This window comes from Penicillium angulare (assembly GCF_028827245.1).
Source record: "Penicillium angulare strain IBT 27051 chromosome Unknown utg000004l_segment0_segment0, whole genome shotgun sequence".
Lineage (NCBI taxonomy): Eukaryota > Fungi > Ascomycota > Eurotiomycetes > Eurotiales > Aspergillaceae > Penicillium > Penicillium angulare.
In genome coordinates, this window is record NW_026623163.1 from 52792 (window position 1) to 74122 (window position 21331).

The following is a 21331-nucleotide window of genomic DNA, read 5'->3' on the forward strand; positions in this document are numbered from 1 at the left end:
TGTGTCGTCATCGGCTCTCACGATCCTATTTGATTTGCAAGATAAGCATATCCTACAGCGCGGGAGACTAGCCACAATGTAGATTCTGGCTTAGCGGCAAATAGAAGATTGGGGAATCATTCTAGCGATGCATGTATGCGACCACCAAGCGGAGATGGGAAAGAAAAATTATATACCATTAGTGGCATTATGTGAAGATCCCATGATTCGGACATTTTCACAAGAGGACCTTGAGCAGATAAATCGATTCAAGTTCTGGAAAGGAAGTCTCACCCGAACTATGATTCGCCGGGTTGTTGCTCGGATCAGATGTTTGGGATGTCACAACGTGTCGATCTTGCGTCTTGGGCGCCTCGGTTGATTTCTGTGTACGCTTTCCTCGTCCAGTGAACGGTTCAGCGTTTGAACTTTGAATGTGAGCTGAGGATTGGCCAAATCGCGATATCCCAAATAGAGCCGACCAATCTTTTCGCATCGTCGACAATATGGACGTCCAAGGTCACACTGCCCTTAGTCAGTTAACTGCTTCACTTTATTTACGCAACCTGCGGCGCCTTTCTCGTACGTACCTTGACTCGACGTTGCCGGCAAGTCTCACAATCTTTGCTGGGTGAGCCAGTGTTTACCATCCTGACTGTGTACTATGCTAAATGAGTTTTTCAAGGCTGAGATTTCACAATGCCTTTGGCTTTTTGAAATACCCACCGCGATATCATGGCAAGAGAACCAATCTGTGGAAGGTCCTTCGTCATCCAGGGTCAAAACAATTTTGTGGGCTGAAGGAGGTGAGTGGTGCTGCGCGCGGCCCCCACTAAACCTTGAAAAATTACAATTACTTCTTGATCCAATCATTCATAGATACGGACTCTGGAAGAAGTGATATGTAAATAGCACACCGCCCCTTTTCAGCTTTTCAGGGTCTATCTATGTTTCACATCACGTGCTGCAGTTTCATTAACGCCACATTACAGGCACCACGATCATCATGCTCTATCTTTATCAAGGCATTCATGCCATATAGTATACGAAACGGAAATGATAAAGAAAATCACACCATTCGTGGTTGCTGGAGCTGAGTTACTACCCCTGGGCTCGGGAATATCCAGACAGATTAATCCGCGCAGGATTTCAACGGATTCCATTATTGAAAGCCACCGAAAAAAATATCATGGTTTGGAGTCATTTCAACTAAGAAGAAGACTGCTGCCACTGTCCTCAATATCAAAATCGAACTGGGTAAATTATTCATTAAAGCAAAGATTGATCCTCCAACAGATCATGCCCCGCCCAATGAAAGTAAATCGAATGCAAATTACCCCTCTCTGCTGTGTACTCATTCAGTGTTTGCACGAATGGCAATTTCGGGACAGAGGCTTGACGGATATCAGATGGATCACCACAGGAGTGGTAATGCATGGCATTTGATGAACCTGCATTGGGCATTAAGTTCTGGTTGAGATCCGAATCAAGATCTAGGAAATCCAGATTTACGAGACGGCTAGCTATTTGATTGGCTGGAACGATGGTCTCTGTTTTTTTTGTCGCTTGAACCCATCTGTTAACTGGATGCCTTCTATTCTGGATTTGATGGTTCAAATCCGATTGCGATTCTTCCGACGTTCCGTCGGTCTCGATAAATTCATTCCGTGGAATTTCTTCGAGCAGTGGTGGACTTGCATCCAATCGACGAGTATATTCTAAACAATTCGATTGAATTGTCCATGGTAGCTGCGCCATTGAACACATGGCAGGGATCTCATGAACCAAAGCAGGCAATGAACTTATATATGGCAGACGCCCCACAGAGAGGCTATGATCCACGCATGTCGAAATCAGAAGGTACGCACGTGGGCACCGGCCAAAGGCTTCAAGCCAATTCGATGCCCGGGTAACGGTTGTAGATCTTGAGCTGTTGGGCAGTCGACTGGGAGATAGGCTACCACAGTTTGATCTGGTCCCAGTCTCTTGTATTCCAAATTTTCCGGGGGCTGGTTCATTAGAAAGAAAGACATTCTTAGTTGTTGCGTACGCTAATTGCAAAATGTGGTTGGTTCCAACGGCCACAAAATCTGTCACATCATAAAGTGTCTCTGAGTGTCGAATTATCTTGCTCAGGGAAGCCAAAATCTTCCGCCTGGATTCGGTTTCGTCGCGTGAAGGAGAAAGCTTCAAGTTTATCGCGGCCAGAACAAGCGGCATTCCCACATAGCCCAGTCTAAAAAAGAATATCAATAAAGATATATTACTTCAATTGGAGAATTCCCGTTGACTTACACGCTTAACGGCAGGTTGTCAACATGCCCGTGTGTACTGAAATATTCCATGACAATGTTCAACCCATCAATTCCGCTCTTCAAGTCTTTTCCAATCGAAGCCATAATCTCTCGATAGACATGGCTAGGAAGATCCGAGTATTCTTCTATCAGCAGAGTCAAGTAATGCGCTAGGTCAACACCCGCTGTGCTTTTGAGTCAGCTAGTTAGTAGCTCTTTCTATCTCTCTAGGATAGAATAATGAGAGATAAGCTTACTGGTAGTACATGAATGTCAGATTTCTCAACGGGCCAGATGGGTCGTTGCGTAAATCATCCAAAGGCCCTGAAGATGGCTGAGATTGAGACTCCCATTGAAGTAAGGAATGCTTTATACTCTGAAGTTTATTCATTAAATTTCCAAATTCTTCTTTGTTGTATCTTGAGGCGGGCGTCACACGAGGAGAAAATATCATTATGGCGAGCTCTGTGAGCAGAATTGCCAATTGGCACTGTTCTTGCAACGCAGATAGTAAGGTTTTCTTGCTTTGATAATCATGAAACCTTGAGTTGTGCATCTCGTTGACAAAGTCGTCCTCTGTTAGCCAGTCAAGACACTCATGGAGGTTAATTGATGTGACCTGGGGACAACGACGCAGCCCAATACACAGGCTTCTATCCCGAAGCAAGATTGACCACCACAATCTTTTTTTCATTATACTGTCGAAGTCCTGAAAAGGCAAATAAGGCTGCGCATCCATCATAATAGCATTTTTAATAGCACAGGTAAGCCACAAACTCCCTGATAACGGAGACTCGGCCGAGGTGTGATGGGTTAGAATGATCGCCCCCTGTGCTTTTGCAAATGGCATCATTTCCGCCTTGAGATCAAACAGAAGCTAAAGGTATCAAATAAGCCATCAGATCTAGGCACATCGTATGGTGGTAGCTAATTGGAAGATTCGTACCTTCGCCTTTGTGTATAATCGTGTTCTTGCATCCCGTCGATCGGCAAAGCCACTTTTCCGCAAAGTGTCAGGGTTTACAAACTGTAAATACTTGAATTTAGCCTAGAAAATAGAATTATAATCGCACCTGAAATTAGATAACGCTTACCGAGCAGCTTACAAACAGCACAGCTTGAAAAACAAATAGAGATAACTTCTCTGACGATTATTCGCAGATTGCTCGCCAAAACAAGGCCTCGTCAATTACAGGTAGCATCGGGTGAACTTGTTTGAAGTAGTGACCAACAAACTCTTTCATCAAGTAATTTTCTAGTACGTCGAGAGCTCCCTTCGAACAGAGAAATGCAATGTCTTCTGATGGCAAATTTTTCAAGTTGCCGATATCCAAAAATGGATGTCTCTCAATGTCAGCTAGAGAGTCATGATTTTCCGATGACTTCTCTCCCATCGATACCCCTGAGAGTTTCAGAGATTGGGGACGATATTTCAATTCAAGGCATTTTTCTGCGCTTGGAGACGTGTTTAATGAAGTGATTGGGCTAGTCAAATTCCTCTCACATAGCTGCTCCCTCTGAGAAAACCGCTCTGGACCACTGCCAGCTTTTTGACTATACTCATATTAGTAATCTCTTAAAATTGGGGAAATAAAACGCCAAAGACGTACATCTTAGGAAGCTTTCGGCGGAGAGTACAATCGTCTCGACCATCTTGACGGCAGCGCGTACATGGACAGCCTAATATCGATGCGTCGCATCTGACTTTTCGGTGGTGACACCATGAACATGCGGTGGGGGCTCTCCGCGTTCGGCGAAGCATACTTTCAATTATACAAATTCTGATAGCGTGATTCGTTTCGTGGGTCCTTTATGTGCTCAGGTGTGTTGAAGTGGACTGGCAGTTTTTATCTACGTGATAGGAAGGTTGGGGCCGAAGAGATGCAGGCCGTACGCCAAGCGAGCCCCAGATCACCTGATATCAACTTGAATTATGAATCTCACATTATCCGGGCATAAATCAAATGGACTTAGTTGCTTCAAGACGCAGAGAATTTGGCGACCGTATTCAACGATTCGTTATGTTTAGTTACTCTCCTTTCATAACCACCCCACTTCAAGTTCAAATAGGGCCCCACAGGCACTTATCAATTAGTTTTATATGCTTGCCCGATCATTAATACTTCAAGTTTCTTATTTTCCAACCTCGATTTCCAACCTACTGAAATTTGGACTCTTATAATATCCATGGATTCGATAGACTCGGAGGCGATGATTGAATCACAATTACTACGAGTAATAGTACTAGGCGCCATTTATGTACTACTATGAGATGCATAAACATGCTAGTATGTGCATATACATTTTGGAACTGTTTTGACTATCAAGATGAGAAACACAAATACAACCGATCCTTCAATTCGATTGCGTCTCTCTTTTTCCTACCCATGATGATTGTCTTGCTTGGAATAGGTGCTGGAGAACTGTGGAAGCCCCACATGGATGACGAACTTCCCCGCAGTAGATGCCGCGGAACTCGGTTCGCGTCTTTGCCGTTCCCCACATCGGTTTGGGCTCTCGCTTGCAAACGTTTATGCAGTATCCAACAACTAGACTCAGGCTTGAGAATCAGCACAACAAGTCATCTGCAACTACATCATCAACGCCAACCTGCCGATGAGCGCATTTATTTTCAATAAAGACCTTCCCAGGTTGATACAGTTGAAATTAGATAACTAAGCAATTGAATTTGGGTTTCAAAACTCCCTCTTTGAATGTTCCAGACTTTACATTATGATTCATTTAGTTCTTAAATGGCCAGGCTTAAATTTTCTCTGATTCCACGAGGAAACAACCCCCCCCCGGTCTCATTCAAATGGCATCACGGAGACGTCGTCGCATGTCTTTCAAATAATACCTCATAGGGTAGGTACGCAACCTCTCTGGGAGATGGGGGTATGTGGTCCTTGTAATAGCCATTAGAAAGCGGTGAGTTCGATTTCGAGTTTTACTCGATCTCAGCTCGTAGGCATCGCGGAGCCTGATCGGTAGCATCTCAGTTGAAGTGAGGCGGATCATCGGAAGCAATGCTCGAATGAATAGAGGTACTTTTCTATTACGAAGAAGATCTTGAGCAACATTTTTGGCATGTTGAGTGATCTCCATAGTCGCAATTTGGTGGTCCCAGTATTTCCAAAATTCTTGACGACTTGTAGGCCAGAGGTCTGGTGGAACTCGCAGCGATTCTGCAAGTACTGAATATTCTCTGTAAATTTGCTCTGATTGATCCTCGTTTATGGGGCCAAAGGTGCGCTCATATATGTCGATTGCGACAGCATAGAGTGTTGCAGCAACCCAGAGTTGGAGCTTGGGGTCATCTGCAGAGTAGTCTGGTCCACTAACAGAATTGTGCGCCCGATGTACCATGTCTATCACGATCATTTTCTCTTTCTCCGTACCGTATACCATACAGTAAACATATGTCATTGTTGTACGAAGACGGTCCATTGGCCGGTATGCGAAGTTGCTGTGCTCATCAACCCCCTTGGCGACTCCCGGTTCAGCCACCTGTAAGAGGATGGCAACAGCACCCCCAGCAAGGATTATTCCTTCTTGTACAATCTTCTCCATTTTTCGCGGTGAATGGATCTTTTGTGGGTCATTTGATGTAGTGGAAAGAGCATTCTTGTCCTTTTCAGATACTGCTGGACTCTCTGTATGATTCATGTTGCCGATGGAGGAGCTTGAAAATGTACTAAATTTCTCAGTTACTTTTCGGGACTGTGATATGCCTTTTTAAATCTTGCAGACTTCAAGTCAAAGACCAAATCGATCCCAGGGCGTGTAATGGATAGTCAGCCGCCTTTGAGCTGCGCAGGATCTTATGAATGAATTTAATACAGATAATCGAACTCATTTCTTTTGGTCACCTTTTTCCCAGTCGGCTTAACTTGCGAATTTCTATTCCTCGTATGAGATTTTCCAGGTGATCCTCTCCGCGCTCCGTGGTCCGCGGACCGGGCAGCCGTCACGGTTGTCATTCAAGTAGCTGGTGGCGTGAGAACCCAAATACACTCATGTTACGTGCAAAATGTTCTCTTCAGGCACATATACTCCATAAAGATTTACGGCACACTCTACCGCGGACCGTATACTTCAGCATACATTGCACATGTCATGCGAATATTCCTTTGTTTTAATAACAACGTACCGTGAGGTAAGGCACGATCGACATCCTTTCTTGATAGCTATATGCAGCTCCCGCTTTGATAATGTGGGGTAGCTCTGAAGATAGGATGCCACTTCTACGTAGACGTTCGGTACCCCGATATTTTCGAGAGCTCATGTCAGTTAACAGGGTTCATAGCGTTCCAGTCAAGCAAAAGGCGGGGATCACTATAATGCTAAATAAATAGGTTACGAGGATTATGACTATATATGGAACTAGAATGATAACTCCGATCGGATCCTGAACTTCATTATCCACTTGCGCTAAAACCTCGATCCTGAAAAGCCAGCTGCTTTTACAAAAATGACACAGAAGGAGAACCAGAACTATATCATTGGGTCCAATAGAAACCCACCATACAGACAAAGCTACGCAGATGATTATAGCGAGAAAATCACTGATGCTGCAGGTATTAAAGGAGGGCATGATGAGTCTCACGCGACTTCGATAATACCGAACTCTCACAGGAAGAATCATTTTCAAAAGCATTTGCGTCGATTCTGGTGCTGCTATCTTGTGGCTAGCATAGTCTTTCTGGCCATATTTCTGCCAATATTGTAAGTGCCGCGAGCCTACTCATTTTGTACAAATTATGGCAAAGTTTGCTTATTTCTTATCGTTGAAAGCTTCCTTATCATAATACCTGCAATCGCGCAGCGAATAATCGACAACACAGCCCTTCCTGTTTACTCAGCGGAGATTTTTGACCCGAAAGAAGGTAGTGTTTCGTTTAGCCTACAAACTTCCTTGAAAATCCCCGCTGGATTTCGAGTGCGCACAGATTCTTTCAAGCTGAGTCTTGTTTATCGCGACGTTAAACCAACTCAATCGTACCTAAGCGCAAACTTGCCATCGTATAATCTGCATGGTACCACACAAATGAATATCTCTCAAAACAACACAAGCATTTTGAATGAAGCAGACTTTGTGCAAACTCTCTCTGAAGCAGTGTATAATGAAAAATTCACGTTGTCGGCTAAAGGGTCTACATTGGGTCACCTGGGGGCTCTGAAGGCGCACATCAACCTGGATAAGAATATCGAATTGGATGGTAAGCCGTATCCCTCGTCTCCGGTAGCACGTACTAATCACTCGCCTTTAAGGGTTGGATAAATTAAGAGGTTTTTCTATCGACTCAGCACAATTGGTGATTCCCAAAGAGGAGGACGGAACCAACTTCGTAGGCACAGCAACATTGCCTAATCACTCTGTTTTCACATTTGCACTTGTATGTTTGTCTCTTTGTCAAACCTTTTTTGATAGCTCTCTAACTATGTGAGCATACTACAGGGAAACGTGACCTTGAATCTTCAAAGCTTCAATCTAGACATTGGACAAGCTACGATACTCAACGCCGTACTACAGCCAGGAAACAATACAGTTTCCCTTCGCGGCAAGCTCTATATAGATACATTCGTAGATAATATCTCAGAAATTGTCTCTTCACAAAGGGAATCGCTATTAAATGGTACGGTGCGGCTTTCGGCGTCCGGAAATTCAACGATATACAATGGTGTTCATATTCCATACTATGAGAAAGTTCTGAATAATCTCACAATCACAACACAAGTCCCGATACTTGAAGTTCTGAGCGGTACTTTGGAGGGACTACTGAATCAGAGCAACAACTCTACACTTGCGAGCATTGTTCAGAATATCACCGAAATCTTGGGTGATGTTGACAAGTCAACTGATTTTACGAAACTTGCTGGATCTATTGCGTTGCTACATGAAACTGAAGATGTATGAAATCGTTGCTTTCTTCTATCATGATTTTCCTTGTTAGAGCTCTCCACTGCGAGATTCAAGTTCTTCCCGTTAGGTAGGTTGCTTGCAAAGTTGCTTTGGCATTATTTTGGATGGGTTTGGGATTCATTTTATTTTCGTGTTCGTGTCGTCGGATTTCCACGAAAGTGCGTTTCAACATCAATATAGGACACTCAAACTGTATGAGAAAATAATACCCAGCTTATAACTTCGTAATATGACACACGCGAAGTCTGCTAAGTAAATCCGAGCAGTTGGAATGCGCAAAGATGAAATTATCAATATTCTCGAGGTGTGAAGTACATAAAATTTCCGAAGATAGTATATTGACATGTTTGTTAATTCTTCTTCTTAAGTCATGCCCATTGAACAGTTTTATGGTTGATAATATCATATCATTAAGCCATTCAGAGATGAGGCCGAAGAGTCCCATTGGCAACCTCTTTCTTTGCGTCTTCCCTGAGTACCCTTTTCAAAATCTTCCCACTTGGATTCCTAGGAATTGAACCAACAAATTTGACACCCCCAGTCAACGCTTTGTATCGAGATAAACGCTCCAACCCCCATTTCTGTACATCTGACTCCACGAGAATCTTGCCCTCTTCACCCGGCCGTCGAACAACGTAGGCACGAGGATATTCAGTGTCCGCTCCGGGAACAGTAATCCCAATTACAGCCGCATCAATAATCTGAGGGTGTGATAGAAGGACCGCTTCAAGTTCAGGTGGAGCCACTTGAAAGCCTCGAACTTTGATAAGTTCTTTTCTTCGGTCCACGATGTACCATTTACGGCTCGATTCATCGCAGTATCCGATGTCGCCTGTCTTGAACCAACCATCCGCGTCGAACGATTCTGCATTGGCCTCCGAGTTTTTATAATAACCGGGCGTCACGGTCGGGCCCCGAACGCATAATTCTCCGCGCACCCCGAAGGCAGAAATATTGTTGCCCAATTCATCAATAAGCCTAATTGCAGTCATGAGTTAGTGAACTTTATCAAAGGGTTCGCCAGGAAGCCGCAGCTTATGGGTCATACTTCGCTTCTAAATTTGGAATTAATCGTCCAACTGAGCCAGTGTCATCATGTTCAGGATAAGGAAAGTGCGTTGCTATACATGAGGTCTCCGTCATGCCCCAGACTTGTGTGAATGGGCTACTCGCACCCATCATGGCCCGGAATCGAGCCTGGACGTCCTTGTCCAATGGGGCTGCACCGCAGGCCGCGAGTCGAACTTTTTTCAAAAACAGTTTACCCTGAGAGATCGGGGACATCAGGATTGCAATCACGATAGGTGGAACCATTGCTAGATCTGTGATGCTGTATGTTTCAACGGTATCCAAGAACTCTTCCAAGGCAAATCTTCGCATCATATAAGCTGTGTAGCCTCCTTTCAAGGTAGAGATGTGAGCCACGGGAGCAGCTGACGCGTGGAAGACAGGAACGGCAATTACTCGAGATACCTGTCAAAAAGCAAATCAGAATCACAGTATCTATGAGTAAAGCTAGGGGCTCATATAAACTAGAGTCTCACATCATACGGACGGGGCTGGTGACCCAGCACAAGTTCATGCTGGGCGATGAGATTGAAGTGCGTGATAGTGACAGCCTTCGGAAGGCCTGTTGTTCCACTACTAAATAGTCTCGCCGCAGTGGTGGTATGTGCTGCTTCAAGGCTGTCAAACCGTACCCAGTCTTCTTCGCCATGCTTCATCATGTCCCTCCATGATTTCATTCCTTGGGGGATGGGTTGGCATAGGTTGTCGAAGATCCAGATGTTCTCCTTGGTGATGTCTGTTTGTTTTGCTGCAAGAACGAGAGACTCCAATATTTCTGGTTCCGAGACCAAAAACTTGCTTTCAGCAGCTCTGATATGATGTGCGAGCTCGTTTGGTGTATAAGACGGATTAGATCCCGTGAATACACCACCTGCGCCAATGATGGCGAGAACAAGTATGCTATAGTTGATCTACAAGCAAATATTTCGTTAGCCCCTATTCCTAGTACGTGGCGTCATGGTTGTGTAGCCGCACATCATTAAAAGAGTGAATTAGAACACAGTCGCCCTTTTGGAGACCCGCTGCTCGCAAACCAGCAATTAATTGACGAATCAGCTTGCGGGCCTGGTTACATGAAATCTGCCGTTTTGGGTTCTTAACATCGATATAAATCTTGAGAATCCATTTTGTCAGTCACTGCCACTTCTAGCCAAATTGAAACAGCATTAGGAGTTGAGCTTACCGGTTTATCTTGGTCGTAAGGCGGATCGTCGAAGATGAAAGAGAGTAAGTCCTTAGTTGGAAGAAGAACCCGTTCGGCGGGTTCGAAAATCATAATTACCTTAGTTCTTCACGTTTTCCTTCAAAGAGTAAAGTTGATCGGGCGTTGTGCACTTGAATGTCTTGGACGCACATTCCAATTTAATCAAAGTCCGTGCCGTCAGCGCCATGGGCTTTTCCCCTCATCCAAAGGGAGCTCGGAACTCGGTAACGCACTGTGCAACTCCCTGAAACGGCTTAAGCTGGTGGCGATCATCCTCGGACTATGATTTCACTATTTAATTAATGCATTCTCGAGAGTCTAATATTATTATGCATCTTCTCTCTGTGATCATCAATTTTCCCGGCCCTTGGAAGCATTGGAAATAAGCATCACAAAATTAACATGGTCACGGTCTAAGCTTCTAGTGGCCGTTTGTCTCACATCGTATGTTCAGGCTCTCGACGTTCCCCAGTACCAAACCTATCACCATTTGACCGATATCGCATTCTTCTATTAACTCATATCTTTACTACTGATGTTTTATAATAGCTTTAATAAAATATACAATCTTCAACAAATGTGTACGGACCATTCGAGGTACCTACCCAGATCGTGACGTCATCCGGATTTCCCCTTGTATGAACTGTAGCGTATACAATACTTCGCCTATCGCCTATATGATCTAGCTAGGGATAGGAAAGAGATGCTAAAATCTCTACACGATCTACAGGGATACATTTCCGATGTGCTGAGAATTTATTTGCACCCTTCAGTTCACCCTTTCCACCAGTGGGCGCCGATTCCATATAATCACGATGCTCATAGTAGCCTGCGGCTTGTATTTGAATCATCCATCATTCTATGCTACTACGCCTAGTATGTAGTAAGTCCCTAACCTCCCACGCAGTTCATTTAATACTTCTCCGGGTTATGGGGCTATTCTTGAATCCTTGAAACAGGAGGCAAAATAATTTTGAGAACGACCATCGTATTGGTTATACTTATGATATATGTACTATATCTTTCTAGAACGGAACCACTGGCACTGGGTACATATCTTACGGAGGTTACAAGCCGTTCTTTTACCGACTAGGTACTGGTATATCTTCCTGTGGAAACGTAAACCCGGATGGGTCGCGGTGTATGTGAGACTGGCATTCACCACTTGGCTTGAATATTGGCCGTGTGACAGAACAACGTTGAGAAAGAAGTTGTGTCGCATAGACAAAATGATACTTTTTGCAAATTTTAAATTTAAGAACATGGAGAATAGAAGAACTAGATAGAAAGTAGGGAATCATGTGATACTGTAATTAAGAGAATTTCGATCTCGACCAACTGGCACACTATTTTCTACAACATGAGCCAAAGCACATATCGGCTGCTATTTTACAGTCAGTATAGGGTCTGAAAAGGATATACCAGTCTTGGAAGGGGATTAGGCTCTCACGATTGTATGTTTCGATCCTGCGGGGCTGTTTGGGCGTCGAATCACTGCTCGGAGTATTTTGTAAGCAAGGCGATTCGATAAAGCGCATCCCACAAATGTATTTATAGTGATAACTTGAACTGGAGGTTAAGAACGTACCATGGCACTAACGTAACCTCTGAGGCCGCATCATCTTTTTGCTGTTCTTCTGTTGTCTCCCTGCGTGAGAAGACGCCAATCGATTTAAAATGCCACCAGAGACTATGTGTCTTGGTATTTGCTTCCATTGTGGACACTGGCAGGTTGGTTGTGAAAGAGGACCTGGTATATGGATATATGGCTACTCAGGAAAGATGAGAAACCCTAGGGAAGTAACAAGTTAAACAAACTGGAGAAATCGAGGAACTCCGCAATGCCGTAGTAACCAAAAGATGGAGAACGACCAGCAAATTGTACTAATTATTTTGAAAAGAAATTTCTTCATCGACTTCATACCTGCTGACAACAAACTATATAGATATATGCCTCCAAGAATGTTGTATTTCGCCCGAACGGCGATGTTCGTCATTCATCACTAACCCATACAAACAATTTGCGTTATTTTCCTGCTTTTGTGATTTCTTTGCGTTTGAAGGCCTCATCTTACTGCCCAACGCTGAAAGTCGAGTTCGGCTACAGTGCGAACGTTAGTAAAAGAGACTATCAAATTCCAACTTCAAACTCTTTGTTAGCCGACCGTGGCCGAAATTATTTCCAACATCGCCGAAATCCACGCGTTCGTTCCCAAAACAAAATTACAAGTAGGGGAGGCATGCCGCACCAATGAAACACGTGAAATTCCACACTGTGGAGCCCTTGGATCCACAATCATGTTCTCGATGACATCGTTTCTCATTACCTTGGTCCACCGAATCTGTCTAATGGCCCAATCGGCAGAAGTGGATGCGGACTTCGCCGCAGCATCACCTCGCCCGTTTTCGACTGTACATGTTCGCCGAAAACCCAAGCTTACTCTTTGACTCCCAAGATATCCTAATAAACGGCCGGGTCTGCCTGGTGTACAATCTGCACCCCTTGCGTTCGCCGGCTACGACAAAGGTGATCCGTTATCCGTCATGTCGTCGCCTTGTTCCTCTCGTCCGTACCGGTCAAAGCGGCATCGGCCGTGTGACCAATGCCGGGCTCGGAAACTAGGATGCCAAACCGATGGCGGAATTCCATGCCAGCGTTGTCGAGATGCCAAGTTAGCCTGCACATTTGACAATCCACCGCCGAAACGCCCACGCCTCTCGGACTCTTTGTCTTTTGCCGATCCGAGCGTCAACGGCCTGTTTATCACGAACGACCGGGATACCTCCGCCGAGCAAAGCCCGTTTGAGAGAGTAGACTCGCGGTTTCCATCGCTAGAATTTGATGGGGTGAATATTACCTCACCGGGCTCTGGAATACTGTTGCCCGGTAGACCGCCAACTCAATTCGTACAGAGCATCGACAAACTTGACCAAGGATATGCCCAGTTATTTGGTGCTTCATCCGAGTCAGACCCATGGCTTCTTCGGCATTGCCGATTTGATGATTCTGGTATGAAACATTTCTATAAAGTTCACTATCGCAACGCTGGTGGAGTCCCCACGGCCCAACGAATTCCAATTCATTTCATGATCTCCTCTCAGGAGCTTTCCGCATCGACACAGCAGGAAACTAGAGCAGGAAATTACGACGTGAGTCGTGAACAATTAGACATTTTAGTACCCCCTGAATATGGGAGAAGATTGGTTGCACTGTCAGTTTTCCCTCTCCCTTCATGACACTGCAACTTATCAATCATGAGTGTACTAACGTTTCATTTTGTTTTACCGTTTAGATTCGTCAAGTATGTGTTTCCTGCTTTACCAGTCATCTCACGCTCTCAGTTAGGATTGACGACAACTCAAACCCAGTTTCCGGAGCTAGCAGTACTCGAAACCTTACCCGTCTATCTTTTGGCGGCTATATATGCCTCCTCGTTTCCTTTCATTGCGCATGATGACTACCTGTGCATTCTGGGTACTTATCATTCATCACCTGTCCAAAAGCTATGGCGAATCGTTTATGAAAGCATAACAATTGAGATACATAGGCCTCGCCTCGCAGTTTTACAAGCCGCTTTGCTATACATACAGAAAAAGCCCACCAACGATGCCCAGTACACTACTGCCGATACCCCATTTGTGTGGTCATTTGTCGGCCAGATAGTTGGTCTTGCATGTAGTCTCGGGGTACACATTGAATGTCGTATGTGGGGAATTCCTGCATGGGAAAAACGGTTGCGCCGCAGATTGTGGTGGGCTGTTTATGCCGAAGATAAATGGCGCAGCTTGTTAATTGGACGTCCTCCTTACATCCACCCTGCCGAATGGGATGTTAGCGACCTCGATGAAGGGGATTTTCTCGTTGGACCTCGACAAGGATTCTCCACTCTTTCTTGCGATACTGAGATCCCATTTCGCTTTCTAGTTGGTCTCGCTCGCGTTGCCGAGGAAATACAAGCTACTTTCTAGTGAGTTCATCGCAAGCATAGGATCTTTCCACGAGCTCCATTGATCTGTTGGACTAACATTCGTCGCTTAGCACCCTCCGAGCATCCCAGATTCTAAACGTTGATCTAGATTCCTCCGCCGATCTAGGAAAAGAACTCTTGGAAAAACTTAATTCGTGGTATTCTTCTTTGCCGGAGACATTTCGTTTACCGAATTGGAGCAAGTCTGTGGATGGGCTTGCTCCATGGCCAACTTCCATACACTTTGCATACCTCTTGCTTGTTTTATATGTCTACCGTGCTATGCTTCGACCTATGGCTCAGTCATCCTGTCCGCCGATGATATTCGACCTGGAAGAAATGTCAGCTACGCCCCCAATACCAGTGGATGAGTCGTCGCTGGACTTCACTGATCTATCTGAGATCAATTATATTCCCGACATAACCATTCCAGAAGTTTCCGGTCCCAGTGAAACTACCTTATACGCGGCAGAGAAGTGTGCAACTATTCTGGTCAATTTTAACAAGCGGCTGACACCTAGTGATTTTAATGGGTTTTGGTATTCATGTAGGTGCCATCAAACCCATTATTGTTTTATATCGCGCTAATTTCCTCATCTGCAAGGGTCCCGAGTCGGATTTGCGACTGTGTCGAACTTCCTAATGCTGCTTTTAGTGCAGGCCCCTAACACTGCACATGCAGTACGTGGGAAATACCTCGTTGATTCTTGGTCGCAGGTCCTGCGATGCCAAAGCCAAAGCTTCCCGCTCGTAAAACTAGGCCTAGCTCGTCTGGATGCGTTGCAGTGGGCGGGCTTAGATGATACATTTGTTCTCCCTCCGCATGTGCAGGATGTCATTGCTACTCATAAAACTGTTGAAATCTAGGATATTAATCGTGTAGAAGTGAGTAATTCTTTTGGTTAAATTTAGGGTGGAATGCATACGTTTTGAGACGACCAAGTGATTCGAGCACATGTAATATTCCCGAGGAATCGGGCCAATCTTACATATGGATGCCATAGGGATACGAAGTTCACAAAATATGGAAAATATAAAGCAATTGCCGCTATCTTTGCCTTTCCACCGCTTTCTCGCAGTGGGCACCTCAGGCTTCCATATCTTCCGAGTCCAAGGTTTCGTGAACACATGTCAGTGGACCCCCACTGACCTCTCAGTGGGGTCACATGACCAAGCTCTTTGTTTACATCTAATATGTTACGTCGCCCATACGCACACACCCAACCTCCCCCTTTTAAAGATATGTGCTCTTTTGATCGCATATCTTTGATCGCATCTCTTTGATCATCTCTTTGATGAAAATTATCAAATATCCCCCCCAAGTCCATATAATGCTCTCCTTCGGTCCCAGCTTCTCTGAATACACCAAAGCCTATGTCTGAACCCTCGAATTACCCCCCGAATCCATCGAATAGTAGCAAATATTATCCGTATTAAGCAATATATAAGTCCAAAGTAAGGTTATACAGTATAATAAATAGACTTATCGTTGAAATTAGGTACTGTTATAAGATTTTTTAAATATTCTTTATTAGTAAAAATACTCTTTTTACTAGTTAAAAAAAGACACTCCCTAACCTGGACGTTTATATCTAGGGGTAAAGAAAGAAAGTTGCAGAAATATATATCTACCTATATAGTATATCGCTTATACAAAGTATATTCTTCAACATCTATATATAGCTCTTTATCTCCCTGTGATCGATACTACTAGTCAACATCACGCAGCACATCCTCAATAAGAGACTAGATCTTCCGATCTCTATACTTCTACTACATCGATTTGTAGTCTAGGATTTACATAGTAAAAATAGTTTTTAACTAGTTAATCCCTTAAACTACTAGTAGGTTTCAGCTACACTTATACACTCTAGCCTAGCATTCTTTGGAGCCCCCCCCTAGATACTACATCTGGAACGTAGTATTCACGTAATAAACAGATGCATTACATACATACCCCTTTATACACTCTAGCCTAGCATTCTTTGGAGCCCCCCCCTAGATACTACATCTGGAACGTAGTATTCACGTAATAAACAGATGCATTACATACATACCCCTATATTTACGGTCATGTGACCCCACTGACCCGGGTTCTGCAAGGTTTCTGCGGTGCAGGCATCTGGGGTTGATGCCTTAGACAACGCTGCCATCCATACATCACCCAGTTAGAACACAGTTCAACTTTTATATTCCATCAATTCATATTTCTATTTCCACGCATGCACTTCCTACTAAAAAGTTCCCCTTCCATCCTTTTCCAAGGTTTTTCTACAGACTGGGTGGAAGGCCCTGTGTGCTGAACAAATACAAAACAATCACAATATATTGCATACAACATTCAAAATTACTCCGAGGCAATTCCATAACTTACGGTGGAATGAAAAAAGAATGAAAAAACCACCGAATTGATTTCATGGTTCTCCTCCTGGTGCGCTCCAGGGCTACCGATGCGCAAATTCCGAGGTATTCCCATCTAGCCGTGGCCCCACAATTTTTGAGCATTAAGAAGTTATGCACTGTTCTTAGATGCGGGGTCCTATTTGAGCATAATACATTCACGGGTCGATTTCTTATCAAAGATGATGATTCCAATAAACAAAAACCCCTGAAAGGTCGAAATAACTGGCAGGCGACATCCTCTTCTTTATTTCGATTCGTAATACGCGAAGTCACGTCAAAATGGCAACTCCACACAAAATCGATATCAAAGATTACGCAGGCCCAACTGAAGTCTTTGGAAGTCAACCATTAAGAGAAACCCTCCAGAAGGCATCCGAGCTTTTACAGATGAACCATGATAATTATCACATCTACATCCACAACCTAGGACTGCACAGTACGTTTTCCATTTCAGGCAGAGTGGATAGCTAACTAGAAGTCTACTTAGATCATATCCTGCACCACATTCTAGCCATCGTGGTATTAGGTGGTAGCACGGCTCAACTGCAGTCGGCGTACAACTTGGCTGTCGACTCCCAGCGTCCAAACCGTCCTCCTGATGCCGTTCGCGTCTCAGATATGTCCAGTCCCGTACATTTTCACAAATATTTGGGAAAAGGAAAATATTATGATGATTACTTTGCTTTCTTCCAGAATGAAATTTCACGAAACGGTGTACCAAACACGGTTAATGAGTTCCTCTTTAAAGGTGATGATAGAGCTGAAGACTTGTTCCAGCGCTTTTTCAGTGGTGAGTATCCCACAGGACTGTTTCATTCACCAAACACCCATTGTAATCAATGGGCCTATAGGATTTCTGCATTCGCCAATTCACCTTGGGTATGCTATCGAGTTTGACCAGCCTCTTGTCGCCGCAGAAGCCCTTGCCTTGACTGCGGTCCATGACGCCTCGTTCGGCTCGATCTTGGCTTTAATCGAAAGCTCGACCGACGAGTCATCCACCGGAGAGAGTCTTATAAGCATACAGGAGAAACTTCATGGGAGCGATTGTCTTAATCGAGCAATGGACTTCACACACGGAGTGTCTCAAATTCGAGATGGATTTCTTGAAAATTCGAAGGAAGAGTTTTTACGGCTGATCGGTTCATGGAAAGTTAACCAAAATGAGATGGATGAAAGGACAGCCGAGACACTCAATTCCGCATGTCAATAATCCTATTATATTCTGTATTGCTTTTATATTTGCCATCTGACAATATCTTGCAGTGTACTGGACATCTGCAGCCCAGCGACCCGCAAAACAGATCCGATTTGACTTTTTCCTCATGCATTCAATCACTGCTGGGTCTCTCTGGCCGGTTTTCAACAAGGTCTCTTGGATTAACGCTGACATAAAGTGTCGGTTATTAGAATGGAAAGGTCGCTCTGATTTGACGTTGTACTGCCAAACAGGTTTGCCTCGCCCAAGGCCACAAGAAATACTCATATACCAGCCTAGATTCCCCTCTGGTTGGCCAGAATTGTTTCGACGTGCTTGCGATTACCAAGACGACGGCCATTTGGCGAAGTTCATTCGCGCAATCGCAACTACTGCACAGATAAGCAAACCTTTCGCATCAAGGTCTCATTTCGTCCTCAAGAGAGAGGACCAGTTCCTCAAAATTGCCCACATGGGTAAGAGTTCCCGAATGTTGTAGCTTGCGGAAACAGCGGGTCTTCTCTTATCTGACTTTACAAACACTCAGTTATGGATTCCGCAGAGCAATTCAATCGTGAATCAGCCAATTTAGAAACGGAAATGATCTGCAACAAATACGAATATCCTCGTATTTTATCCCCGGAAATTCAACGGGTGACTGCACGCTGGCCACGCCATGTGGGGTTTGAAGAAGCCTGGTTTCATGTCCCCGCTCGTAACTTCAAGACTTTATCGCAGCTTTAGAGGGGGTTGATTTAGTCCAGTGTATTTTGTGAGAACTGACAATATCGACGCTAAATTCATTATATGTCTCGTTTGCAATGTTGTTACGATATAATCCGTGGTCATGCAATAAGGGAATTGAACTTTTCTATTCAATCGTTACCAGACCCATTTAGATTGTATTATAAGTGTAGGAGGCTACGGCCCACCACAATCGGATCTAACCGCCCTCTCATCCCACTTTATCCCACGCGTAAAGAAATAAGATACTTTATCGGGAGAGATGTTATGCTGAATGAATCAATGTGTGAAGTCCGAGCACCAGGAATGCAACATCACTATGTAATGTTGTGTTCACCCCTTGTATACAAATATTCCAGTGGCAACCCTTTGTCTCCTTCCACGCATGCTTCACAACGATGATTTGGCACGTCCCCCTCGCCTTTGCCGCGACTGCCTCGGCATTGCAAACTCTGCCGCCGACATCCTTCAAACAGCTTCATTCGGATAAATCCGAACACCTCTTTCTCTCGGCTGTAGAGAAGATCATTTACATACAGTCGGACTCTGCCTCATGGACAGACCAAAATGGCTTGACTCTGATCCCACCATCAGTTGAACAGTTCGCCGAAACGTTTCGCGAAGACATTGAGGAATTAACAAACTGTTCTTGGGCACTTCAGAGCGTACCGCACCCCCCACATGGGGCATCTGGTGTCTTCTTGGGGCTGCTAGAAGACCCAGTGGAACAGTTCACATACGAAGATGGTACGCCAAACGAAGAAGGTTACGAGCTGCTCGTCGAGGGTCATCTCATATCGATTTATGGATCGGGGGCGAGAGGAATGTGGTGGGGAACACGCACATTGCTTCAGAAGATTGTTTTAAATCAACTAGCTTCAGTGCCATTGGGTCACTTGAGGGACGCACCTGCCTACTCTACCAGAGGTTTCATGCTGGATGCTGGACGGAAGTGGTATTCTTTGGATTATCTGAAGGACCTTTGCACTTATGCTTCATTCTTTAAATTGTCCGAGTTTCACTACCATGCAACAGACAATTATCCTCTGAGTCGTGGACGCAACGAAACTTGGGAAGATGTTTATTCTCAATTTTCATTGAGGCCCGAAAATCCGGAATTTCTGCCTCTGATACAACGCATCAACGAAACGCTTACCCGGTCGGACTTCGATGATTTTCAAAATCATTGCGCTCGGCGGGGCATAACCGTTATACCAGAGATTGAAAGTCCAGGTCATTGTTTGTCCGTCACTAAATGGAAACCAGAGCTTGCTTTAGCCGCGAAGGACCTTCTTAACCTTACACACCCGGAAACAATTCCACTTGTCAAGTCCATATGGTCGGAATTTTTACCATGGTTTCACACCAAAGAAGTTCACATTGGAGCTGACGAGTATGATTCAACTCTCGCCGATGACTATATCAAATTTGTGAATGAAATGTCGAGCTTCATATACAACACTCATGGAAAGCGAATTCGCATATGGGGCACATATGAGCCTTCAGAGTCGCTCTCTATCAATCCCAATATCACCATACAACATTGGCAATATGGCCAGTCCGACCCAGTTACGCTTGCCGAGAATGGATACCAGATCATTAACTCCGAGGACTGGTGGGCCTATCTGTCCTTGAAAAATAACCATGTCCCCATTTCGCCAGCACCATATCCGCAGTTCTTCAATAATAGTCGGGTTTTGAACTTCGGCGATGTTGAGGGCTGGCAGTGGACACCAGAGCTTTTCAACTACGCTAATACAACCGATCAACCAGCCCAGGGCGCTGTTCGCGGTGCTATTCTTGCAGCCTGGAATGACAATGGACCCGACGCCACTACACAACTAGAATCTTACTACGCTATACGAAATGGCATTCCCGTTGTTGCATCTCGCGCATGGTCAGGGGATTCGGGTTCGCGCCTTGATGAATCCACTCTAGATGTTTCAATTGCACTTCTTACAGCCAATGTAGTGTCCGAAAACCTAGACCGAAGATTGCCACTTTCACAACCGAATGAAGGGGATACGCTGTTCTCGTGGCATCAAAGTGATTCCAAGATATTCAAATCGCCACTCCGTCTTGGATTCGGCAGCAAAGGCATGAATTATACATTGCAGCTGAATGTCACTGGGCCTTTCTCATTATACTCAAAAGACGCGAGTCTTTCACTAGCTGCTGATGGGCAATTGGTATTTTCTGCAGACGGCTGGCCATACCCACTCCGGTCCGTCGCGGAAACGGATGGCTTTGACCCTCAGGAGCCCGGACGGATTTGGGCGAACTCAACGAGCACGACACATGAGGTCGTATCTGTGCCTCTGATATCGCGCATTACTATTCAGTCAGATCAAGTCTATGGTAGCCGTGTGTGGATTGACAATAAATTTCTTGGTCGTTTCGAGGTCTTCGTATACGGAGGCAAGAACACAGTTTTTTCGTGGAGTCAAATGGCATTTGTGGCACCACTGGAGTACCTCTCAGGAGATGGGCTTCGCGATATACTCTTGAGCTAATATCCATACTCTCATTTCTCCAATCAAAGCTTTCTGT

General features: G+C 44.7%; 8 protein-coding genes across 8 annotated transcripts; 5 read left to right on the top strand and 3 right to left on the bottom strand.

The window, feature by feature from the left end:
• Nucleotides 1–1832: 1832 nt before the first annotated feature.
• Nucleotides 1833–2378, bottom strand: N7478_003951 (uncharacterized protein; the record flags this gene model as incomplete). The annotated part of the gene is made up of 3 exons (XM_056920165.1): nucleotides 1833–1988; nucleotides 2011–2215; nucleotides 2275–2378. The coding sequence occupies 3 exons, from the start codon at nucleotides 2376–2378 to the stop codon at nucleotides 1833–1835; spliced, it is 465 nt and encodes a 154-aa protein (XP_056778202.1).
• A 2706-nt stretch (nucleotides 2379–5084) lies between these two features.
• N7478_003952 (oxygenase MpaB family protein) lies at nucleotides 5085–5939 on the bottom strand (the record flags this gene model as incomplete). Its single annotated transcript, XM_056920166.1, has 1 exon — nucleotides 5085–5939. One exon carries the CDS (start codon nucleotides 5937–5939, stop codon nucleotides 5085–5087), a length of 855 nt encoding a protein of 284 aa, XP_056778203.1.
• A 1381-nt stretch (nucleotides 5940–7320) lies between these two features.
• N7478_003953 (DUF3712 domain-containing protein) lies at nucleotides 7321–8190 on the top strand (the record flags this gene model as incomplete). Its single annotated transcript, XM_056920167.1, has 3 exons — nucleotides 7321–7492; nucleotides 7581–7669; nucleotides 7732–8190. 3 exons carry the CDS (start codon nucleotides 7321–7323, stop codon nucleotides 8188–8190), a joined length of 720 nt encoding a protein of 239 aa, XP_056778204.1.
• A 425-nt stretch (nucleotides 8191–8615) lies between these two features.
• N7478_003954 (acyl--CoA ligase) lies at nucleotides 8616–10540 on the bottom strand (the record flags this gene model as incomplete). Its single annotated transcript, XM_056920168.1, has 5 exons — nucleotides 8616–9174; nucleotides 9245–9669; nucleotides 9741–10164; nucleotides 10214–10377; nucleotides 10448–10540. 5 exons carry the CDS (start codon nucleotides 10538–10540, stop codon nucleotides 8616–8618), a joined length of 1665 nt encoding a protein of 554 aa, XP_056778205.1.
• A 2472-nt stretch (nucleotides 10541–13012) lies between these two features.
• Nucleotides 13013–15303, top strand: N7478_003955 (uncharacterized protein; the record flags this gene model as incomplete). Its single annotated transcript, XM_056920169.1, has 4 exons — nucleotides 13013–13680; nucleotides 13762–14436; nucleotides 14508–14928; nucleotides 15154–15303. 4 exons carry the CDS (start codon nucleotides 13013–13015, stop codon nucleotides 15301–15303), a joined length of 1914 nt encoding a protein of 637 aa, XP_056778206.1.
• Nucleotides 15304–17118: 1815 nt separating this feature from the next.
• On the top strand, nucleotides 17119–18052 carry N7478_003956 (questin oxidase family protein; the record flags this gene model as incomplete). The annotated part of the gene is made up of 3 exons (XM_056920170.1): nucleotides 17119–17275; nucleotides 17327–17629; nucleotides 17691–18052. 3 exons carry the CDS (start codon nucleotides 17119–17121, stop codon nucleotides 18050–18052), a joined length of 822 nt encoding a protein of 273 aa, XP_056778207.1.
• Nucleotides 18053–18164: 112 nt separating this feature from the next.
• N7478_003957 (uncharacterized protein) lies at nucleotides 18165–18781 on the top strand (the record flags this gene model as incomplete). The annotated part of the gene is made up of 2 exons (XM_056920171.1): nucleotides 18165–18513; nucleotides 18585–18781. The coding sequence occupies 2 exons, from the start codon at nucleotides 18165–18167 to the stop codon at nucleotides 18779–18781; spliced, it is 546 nt and encodes a 181-aa protein (XP_056778208.1).
• Nucleotides 18782–19179: 398 nt separating this feature from the next.
• Nucleotides 19180–21294, top strand: N7478_003958 (beta-N-acetylhexosaminidase; the record flags this gene model as incomplete). The annotated part of the gene is made up of 1 exon (XM_056920172.1): nucleotides 19180–21294. One exon carries the CDS (start codon nucleotides 19180–19182, stop codon nucleotides 21292–21294), a length of 2115 nt encoding a protein of 704 aa, XP_056778209.1.
• Between the last annotated feature and the right edge of the window lie 37 nt (nucleotides 21295–21331).